Source organism: Oratosquilla oratoria, chromosome 4 (assembly GCF_046742065.1).
Source record: "Oratosquilla oratoria isolate Oo_2021 chromosome 4, ASM4674206v1, whole genome shotgun sequence".
Classification (NCBI taxonomy): domain Eukaryota; kingdom Metazoa; phylum Arthropoda; class Malacostraca; order Stomatopoda; family Squillidae; genus Oratosquilla; species Oratosquilla oratoria.
Genome location: NC_134780.1, coordinates 38,048,488 through 38,058,487, shown reverse-complemented (window position 1 = coordinate 38,058,487; position 10,000 = coordinate 38,048,488). Strand labels below are relative to the sequence as shown.

The following is a 10,000-nucleotide window of genomic DNA, read 5'->3' as shown; positions in this document are numbered from 1 at the left end:
TCGAAACTCCCAAAATAATCGGGAAGAAAAGTTAAAAAAATTAGGAAATTCCAGATACTTGAAGCAGGTTCTGGTCTGTTTCTCAAGAGTAGTTCCGTGTTTTTTTTTTTGTTTTTTTTTTCATTTGCAGATTCCCAATAGAGGGAACTTGCTATGGAAACACGTTAGAATGTTGTAGTAACACATGAGTCTTGTAATTTCTCATCTTAAGACACCCCTGCATAAGGCTTAAAATTCAGAATTCCCTAGGTTTCAGAGTATGTAAGAAGCAACACCCATTAATGGAAACAAGTTTTGGGAACTAAGTGTAGACTCAGGTTTACCTAACATTTACGATATAAAACATATGAAAAAAATTAATGCCTCCATCAGTTAAAAAAAAAAAAATCAGGTCGTGCCTGCCACTCCCAGTCCCCCTCCCTCCCTCTGCCCCCCCCCTCCACCCTTCCCTCTCTCCCTCCCTCCTTCTCTCCCCGTCCCTCCTTTCTCCACCCGCACCTCCATGTCTATCACTACATCCATTAACGAACGCTTTCGTGCGTTCCAGACCACGCAGCTGGAGACCACGGGTGACGTGGCGATGGCCGACCCGAGAGTCTTCTGGATGCGCCAGGAGCAGCAGCACCACACTGGGAAATCGGTCGTCTACTTCACCAATGTGGCCACGGGTAGGTCAGCAGCCGTCTCGTGCTGATGAGGTCGGCCATGTACCGCTGCGGACACCCGATCTTGACACGCGACGTGTCAGAACCATGGGGATATATCCATCGTTGTTGTCGGATTGATACTGCTTTTTGATAATAGTGATGATGATGATGATGGTGATGATGATGATGGTGGTGATGATGATGATGATGATGATGGTGACGATATTGATGGTGATGATGATGATGATGATGGTGATGACGATGATGATGATGATGATGGTGATATTGATGATGATGATATTGATGGTGATAATGATGATAGTGATGGTGATAATGATGATGATGATGATGATATTCTAAGAGAAGTAATGCCAAAAGAAGTATATATGTGTATATATGTATATATAATGAAAGGGTTCTTTTGTTGTTTCTGGTGTTTCTTCTTCTTCCTCTTTATCCTCTTCCTTTTTTCCTCCTCTTCCTCTTCCTCTTCTTTCTCTTCCTCTTTTTGCAGAAGACCCTCCACCCCATATATACTGGTATTGTGAGAGCAAGACCAGTTATCGACGATCCCACTCAAACAGCTCATCGAAATAGTATACCCTTCTCTTTATCCTTTCTGTTACGAACCTCTGACATTTCTCTCCTTTTTCGCCGCTCTTCGAAAGAGTAAAATAAGAAGAAAAAAAAGACATCCTTGTAGAGGGGATGGTAACAGCAGAACAACGTTCCCGTTTTCTTTGCACAGGCAAAGCTCTCTGGACCCAGGTGTCCGGTAGTCAATAACTCTCTACACAAAAGAGAGCTCTGATTGTTCAAAAGAGCGCCGGGTTTAATCCTTTCACTCTTTGCTGTTCACAACCTTGTTAAGCTATTCCGGGCGCCGTCAGGCGATTTTATCTAAATTAGGGAACCCTTTCCATCCATTCCCTTTAAACGAGCAAAAAAATAAATAAAAGACTAAGATGGCCGATGTATTATGGAGTATTGTGGTAACTAGATATGAATTAGAAGGATACATATACCTTACGTTTACTGATATATACTCGTGTGTGTGTATATATAAATATATATACATATATATATATATATATATATATATATGTGTGTGTGTGTGTGTGTGTGTGTGTGTGTGTGTGTGTTCTGTCGAATGGCTGTGTCTGCAGTTTTACTTCGTGTTCACGGTGAATTTTGCTGACAATTTTCGTTGACAACAGCGTGGACTGTCTTTCTCTTTCTGGCAGCCATATAGTAGAACAAGGTTGATGGTCCTGCAGAAGCAAATATTTTAACGTTGCCACACAAGGTTAAAGTAACCAGATGTGTGTGTGTGTGTGTGTGTGTGTGTGTGTGTGTGTGTGTGTGTGTGTGTGTGTGTGCGTATGTGTGTGTATGTGTGTGTATATGTGTGTGTGTGTGTGTGTGTGCCCGCGCGCGCGCGCGTGTGGGTGCGTATGTGCGTGTGTGTGTGTATTCACCACGGTCTTTGGATCACGTGTTGGACTCATGATCGACAGCTATTTCCCTCCCGGGAGAGAGCTCAGAGCTCGTATGACCGATGTATGGGTAATGCTGTGACCTTACACGCACACACACACCCAACTCCCCGCCCACGAGAGTTGGAGTAACGACTCGAAGTGCAGCGATACTGAAATTATTTCAGCCCTGGGCAGGATTCGAACCCGGACCGCCGTAGTGACAGTCGGAGACTACCAACCACGCCATCGAGTCGCGCGCATGTGTGTGTGTGTGTGTGTGTGTGTGTGTGTGTGTGTGTGTGTGTGTGTGTGCGTGTGTGTGTGTTTTACCCATCATTGCAATATATGCTTGTGATATATTTCATTAACCTGTCAAAAAAGAAAGAAATAATTGAGGACCACAAAATATAATATATTATATATATATATATATATATATATATTGACTAGATAAACACCATATGAGGACGGAGCCTTTATTTGTACGACGTTTCGCTTATTACAGCTTTTTCAAGTACAAGTTGAGATACAAATGCTTGAGATTAAATAAGGGGAAAGGAGGGAACGGGGAGAGAAAAAGGGGGGGGGGAAGGAAGAGGAGGAGGAGGGTGGGGGGATTGGACACTGGGAAAGGATGAGAATGCTGGCCCAAACGTCCGTGAGCGAAATGTCCACAAAGGGTGGTTTAAGTATTTAATATTTTGCTGGCCATGGGTATTAGGGGAATAATGTGAGGAGATATGTTAAACATGCCCCTGTTTTGTTCAATAGTGTTCGTTCCTTGAATGATTGCTGCTTCTAAACACTTCCTGCGGATTTTGTCTGGTTCCCGCATCAGCAGCTCTGCATTCTTCCAGTCCATAAGATGGTTTTCCTTGTTTCTATGTGTCACACATGCATTGGTGGTGACATCATGCCTGACGTCGTAACGGTGTTCACGTATTCGTGTATTCAGGTCGCGTGACGTTTCTCCGATGTAAACTTTATCACATCCCGAACACGGAATACGATAAACACCGGCTTTGGTGCTCGGTGTCTGGTTGTTGTGTGTTTCCGTCTTCGTGATGTCTTTTATTGTTCTGCTTGTCTGGCACACTATCTCAACTTGTACTTGAAAAAGCTGTAATAAGCGAAACGTCGTACAAATAAAGGCTCCGTCCTCATATGGTGTTTATCTAGTCAATCTTGTCGGCAGACTGCCACTTTTAAGCATATATATATATATATATATATATATATATATATATGTATATGTATATATATATGTATATATGTGTATATATATGTATATGTATATGTATATATATATATATATATATATATATTATTCTATTGTTAATTTCCATCATGCCGTCCCGTTCCGTTAATACGAAGAGAGAGAGAGAGAGAGAGAGAGGTGTGCGAGAGGATCATTGTACAGATACGAGAATATTTGGAAATCGAAGGTTAACTAACTTCTTTTTTCATTTTGTAACTATCCTCCAGGGCATTGCTTGTCAGCCTCTGGTTCCATCGTGACGCTCACCAGCAAACGTCTCGACGAGGGATGTTCGCCAGACCTACTCTTCGACCTCATCAGCTGTCAGCAACACAAGGAACACGCCGACGCTTCCAGCTAGCAAGTCTCACCCAAGAATAGAATTATCTCCCAGTGGGTCCCTTCCCTCCCCCGATTTCGAATACAGTACTTTCTTCCCTCCTCTGCATCGACACCCGAAGTGGCTGCCCCGAGTAGTGGTTATATGGAGGTTCTTCCAGGAAGGCCCCGTCCGAGAGGGTCAAGTGCACCAGCCTAACCTAACCTAACCCAGCCTAACCTAACGTAATCTAGTCTAGCCTAACCTAACTTAACCTATCCTAACCTTACCTAACGTAATGTAACCTGAACCAGTCGTACCTAACCTAGTGTATCCTAGACTACCCTAGCCTGACATAACCATATTAACCTAACCTAACCTAATCTGACCTAACCTAAACTAACCTTACATAACGTGATGTAACCTTACCTAGTAATACTCCTTACCTGACTTAGCGAAATCTAACCTAACATAACCTAACTTAGCCAAACCGAATCTGTCCTTCTTTGACATATCATCAAATACCAACATGGTGTATGGGATATACGAACAGTCATATCGTCATGATATCGTCGAGAAAAAAAAATCACGACTTTGGGGAAAGGACCCGATGGAAAGAATTATGTTGTTGAGGCAAGTTGCACCACATCTCAGATATGTTGACGTCAGCATCGAAACACATCAGCAATGCGTCAGAGGAGCTATTTGCTGTTGCCATCCACTCGCCCACCCCTTACAAGGTTAGGTTAGTTTAGGGTAGGTTTGTTTAGGTTGCTTAGGTTTGGTTAGGTTACTTAGGTTGGGTTAGGTTAGGTGAGGCTGGGTTAGGTTAGATTTGAGTTGGGTTCGCCCTGATCCAAACACAATTAACATATTGAGCACAGCATTTACCAAAATACTATTGATATTTTTTAGTCTTTCATCTTCGTTCAATAAGAAGGCAAAGAACCTAGAATATGACAGTTTCATCAGTGACCTATGATTGTCTTGCAATCATTTTATGCAGTGTACATCCACAGGTCGCCAAGAATATGTTTTATATTTCATCAAGAACTAGATAATGATGAGAATGTTGTTAGAAATAATAAAAAGAACAATCAGCATGGAGCGTGCGTGTGTGTGTGTGTGTGTGTGTGTGTGTGTGTGTGTGTGTGTGTGTGTCTCGTGATGTCAAGAGAGGAATTTTTTAATGATTTCGTAATCCTAAGCCATTCGTACTTAATTCTTGCTTAGAGACGTTGCAAGGTCAGTGAATAATCAAAACAAATAAACGAGTGTATCAATCGTTAATTGAATGGGAAATAGATATTAAATAGATAAATAAATGAATAGGATCAATCATTGTTACCTGCTGATGATGGTTCTTCGAGACAGACATCAGAGAGGATCATCTCCCGTCAGACCTTCTTTGAAACCCGTCAACACCCCACCTCCATCTAAAGGTGCGACCCCAAGAGCTGGCATTTGGTGTGTGAACCGAACCCAAGACTTTTCTCAATCAACTTTGAATATTATGGAACAAACAATACTAGGTTATGGCTCTTTTGATGCTCTGTGACGGTACAACGGTAATGCGTGGAACTCCCAGTCTGAAGGACCCCGGATCGAAACATGCGACGGGCGAGTTTTATCATTTGTACAATATCCGTACAGCTCGGTGGCTGAGCGGGTTAGGGCGTCGTTACTTGCGGCAAAGGTCGAGGGGATGGCGGTTCGAATCCTGCCAGCGGTGAGGTTGAACCAAGGGCATGGTTAATTAAGTTCCATGCTACAGAGTCCTCTATATGGGTCACCGTCCTCTGTAAGGGGCACCCTCCTAGCCTTCTGATGGGAGGAATTTGTGACATTGAGCCATATCACACCACAACTTTGACTATATTTCCTTTTTACCACACCGCATGGTGTAATCATGGGTTAGGATTATACAGTAAATATATTAGTGACTTCAGTGACACCCCCTACGGACCAGGGTCACTCAGCATTCTTTTATGACTGGAGACTAGTCGCGCTGATGGTTTTTATAACTTCCACTCTCCCTCCGTTCTTTTAACCTTCTTAAACTTCTCCTTCAACGCCTCTCTGACTTCCTCTCTTCAGTGCAATACAATCTCCAAGGATAGAAGCGCTGGTCATTGCTGACGAAATACTGATATTCTTTTTCAACATGAGGAGAGCTGATGGCCGGCGACTGATCCCTTCCTCTCACGATCTGTCCCACACTAAAGCAACACGAACCAATGTTCCTTTTCAGAAAGATCTGTGGGAGGGACCGTCGCCGGTTACTGAGGGGCTGCGGGTTTCTGTCTGCGGAAAAGCTTAGGCGAATTATTTTGCTATCGTTGATTGATTAGATAGTTGATAAGTATGTTGATTGACGAATACAGGGTCGTAGTCCCCATGATGCAATGACTGTTATCAGCCCAACAGCCCCCAAAGCGATAATAGGGCAAAGATGATGGCTTTGGCCGCAGCCACTCAGCGCCTCCTGGCGTAGGCTCCTCACCACTACCTTAGTTACCGTATTACTATTATATGTATATTCTTTATACATGACTGAAATTGCCTTTTTTTAACACACAGGGGAACATTGTGGCATTAGTTCCCGTGAAAAACAATTATATTTACGCACAGCAATCCCTGATGTTCCAGTGTACAATGTTTCAACACACACATATATATATGTATATATATATGAATATCACAGCATACTCGACACTTTCAATTCTTCTAATTATTCTCTTCTTAGAACTTGGTAAATGATAAATAATATTTCCGATGGAGTCCATTGTGGAAATAAAAACTAGAACTTAACGACGTTTCGCCTATACCTTAGGCATCTTCTGGTAAATTTTATTTTCTAAAGATACATACCTGCTTATAAATACAAAAAGTTACAAAATGTGAAATACTAGGAGAGATGGTGGTGCAACAGTGCTGCCGGACTTTTCATCTTCGTGGCGCGACGTGGGATGCCCCGAAAAGTTCCAAATGTCCGCACATATTTTGCTGGATGTTGATATTTGGCATATGGTTTTTAATCAAAACTGCCTCCAAACATTTTAATTTTCTTTTGTCGTTGGTCTTTGAAATTATGACTGTGTTTTCGTTTAATTGGTCTCGTGATATGATAGTGTTGTGTGTTGATTTTTGATAGCGCCGTTTTGCATGTGAAATGTCAGTCTTTGTGTTAATGTTTGCGTTGTGTGGCCTATGTACTCTTCGTTGCAAAGCACACCGTCTTTGTTAAGATTGCATGAGTACTTATACACAACGTGGTCTTGTTTTAATTTGTCTCTAGTGGCAGTCATATTATTTTTCATAACAAGAGACGAAGTTTTCGGATTGCGATAATAAATAATTAAATTAAGTTTATCCTCTTGTTTTTTGGGTTTACAGTTCTTGTATATTATGTGTTTTAGTACTTTTTCATCTGTTTTGTATGCAGGTGACATTGTATTTTGGTAAAAAATGTTTAATTTATTCACCTTATTATCTACCTTGATATTGTTCACGAACGCTGAGTATGCTGTGATTTTCAATAGAAAATGTCTTGATGAAAACCTGCTCCCTAAATTCACTAATATATATATATATATATATATATGTATATATATATGTATATATATATAAGAGATGAGATGATCTATCGAGGATGGCAACCACAGTTCTGGCAGAATTAAGACCATTTGAGGATGAAGCCTTTATTGACTACGTTTTACTTGTTCTTTTTCATTAACTTAAAAATTCCTCTCCGATTGAACGACCAGGGCGTCGTGCATTTACGACTGTGTTCTCCCTCAAATGAGATTTAGATCAAAAGTGGTGACAGATTTTATCTATGTAACAATTTTATGAACTCCATCGGGGATATTTCAGAAGACTTCCTTCAGCTCAGTGCAAACGAAGAATGTGAAGTCATGGACTTTGCAATGTACTGTATAGATTACCATTACAGGAGAAACTCATATTGTAGAACTATATGTTTTATTGTGTGTGTGTGTGTGTGTGTGTGTGTGTGTGTGTGTGTGTGTGTGTGTGCGCGCGCGCCTGAAAAATTCTCTATCGTGTTCTGATATCTGTCTGGCATCCCCTTCGCTGCGTTTACTATCATTTAACGCCCAGTCAATAAGACACTTTCTTCACTGGTTGTTCGTCTTCCTCTTTACATGTCCCTCCCATTTCCATTTCTGTCGTTTTCGCCAATTACTTCCTTTTTCTTCTTATTCTTCTTTTTTTCTTTACCCATTTTTGTATATGTGATTCACCACGATCACGTGTTGGACTCGTGATCGACAGTTAGTAACCCCCCAGATGAGAGCTCAGAGCTCGCATGACCGATCTACGGGTAATACTGTGACCTTACACACAAACGCATACCCCCAACTCCCCGCCCACGAGAGTTGGAGTAACAACCCGCAGCGCAGCGATACTGAAATTATTTCAGCCCTGGGCTGTGTGTGTGTGCGCGCGCGCGCGCGTGCGTGTTTGTGTGTGCGCGGGTGTGTGTGTGTGTGTGTGTGTGTGCGTATGAGGGGGGCGCGTGTGTGCATTTACCTAATTGTAGTTACCTAGTTGTATTTTACGGGAAGGGGAGCTACGCTCGTAGTGTCCCGCCTTTGTATCTCGCAGTGTCTAGTTTGCTCTTAAATTCGTGAATGGTTTTTGCACACACTACTGTTTCGTCCAGTTTGTTCCAAGTGTCCACCACTCTGTGTGGAAAACTGTTCTTCTTCAGATCTCTTCTATAACTATCTTTTTTGAGTTTCTTTCCATGTCCTCTTGTGTTTCTCTTGTCCCAATTTAACAAGTCCTCTCTATCGATTATTTCTGTGCCCTTCATGATTCTATAGATGGTCAGTAGGTCGCCTCTCTCTCTTCTTTGCTCCAAAGTCGGTAACTCCAATTTAGCCAGTCTCTCTTCATATGACAAGTTTGAAAGTGCTGGAGCCATTTTTGTGGTTGCTCTCTGGATTCTTTCAATTTTCTTTATATTCTTTTTGGTACTGGGTGACCACAATGTCGCCGCATATTCTAGTCTAGGCCTTATCAGTGTGACTAATATTTTTTTTAATAATTTCTTCGTCCAAATAGGTAAATGCCACTTTTATTAATCTTATCAAGTTATAGGATTCTCCGACAATTTTATTTTTGTTTGTTTATCAGAGGACAAGTCGTTTGAGATAAAACCACAACTTTACTCCAGTGTATGTGTGTGTGTGAGAGAGAGAGAGGGAGAGGGAGAGGGGAGAAGGAGAGAAAGAGAGAGAGAGAGAGAGAGAGAGAGAGAGAGAGATTCCCGACACTGATCTGCCCATTGTTTTCTGTGCACTTTACCACTTAGGCTCCATAAATTTCACCAAATCTCCACGTAGATCATGAGTTGGAGTTTAATGTTACATTACAGACTGTGCTTCAAACATATAAGAAAAACCTTCGAATATACTGTGTAAGCAAGAGAAAGCCTATAACGATGTCTCTGTAACAGACATCTTAGTCTCGCTGAAAATTTGGGACTTTAGATAATTTCAGATCTGATGTTACCCACGCACGTTGGAGTTTGTGAATGGAATCTCATAATTTCATTTGTACAAATAATGTGTATATTATGCGCATAAGTGCAAAACATTATCCAATAAATGTATGTCTACAGACACTTTGAATTCTAAAAGATATTTCTATATCTTGGTTTTATTTCGGCTCCTAATTAAAAATGGGAACAATGCATGAAGTAATGGAAACACGTAATAATTGGTATGGGATTGGTTTTTGTATTGGATATATCCAATCAGTGCACTCAATTGAATCACCAAAAGAATCAATAAATTTAACCACCGCTCAGATTTAATATTGTGTGTCAACGACATTTTCCCCCTTGCAAAGGTGGTAGCCGTTAGGAAAGTTTTCGTCTGTGACTGTTGGCCACTGATCGATAACAGTGGACATCTTGTCAATTAATGTTGATGGATTTCCTTGCATGCTCTTAAAAGTATGCAAGGTACTCACGCACCAGTAAATGTACGAGATGAGATTATGTGATATAGGTAAACAACATATCGTGTATGTGTGTATGAGTGTGCGTGTACATGCGCTTTTGTGTGGAGTACACTACAAAACACACACACACACACACAATACATATATGAGCTCTTATCAGGGAGGGAAATAGTTGTCAATCACTAGACCAACGTGTGACCATAGTAAATCACACACATACAGGAAAAGAAAGAGCCACCATGGTGTCTCTTAAAAGTCATCTAAAATCGTAGTCCTAAACACCGAAAGACAAACTTCTGGCACT

The 10,000-nt window shown here is 41.3% G+C and overlaps 1 protein-coding gene across 6 annotated transcripts in view; it reads left to right on the top strand.

The window, feature by feature from the left end:
- The window catches only part of LOC143024775 (uncharacterized), a 42,356-nt gene extending 35,145 nt beyond the window's left edge, over positions 1-7,211 (top strand). For all 6 annotated transcript variants that reach the window (XM_076183928.1, XM_076183929.1, XM_076183932.1 and 3 more), the window contains exons 11-12: positions 548-668; positions 3,611-7,211. In XM_076183928.1, the coding sequence (XP_076040043.1) occupies positions 548-668; positions 3,611-3,744 (255 nt within the window). In that variant the 3' untranslated portion in view covers positions 3,745-7,211. The remainder of the gene's footprint in view (positions 1-547; positions 669-3,610) is intronic.
- The last annotated feature ends 2,789 nt before the right edge of the window (positions 7,212-10,000 follow it).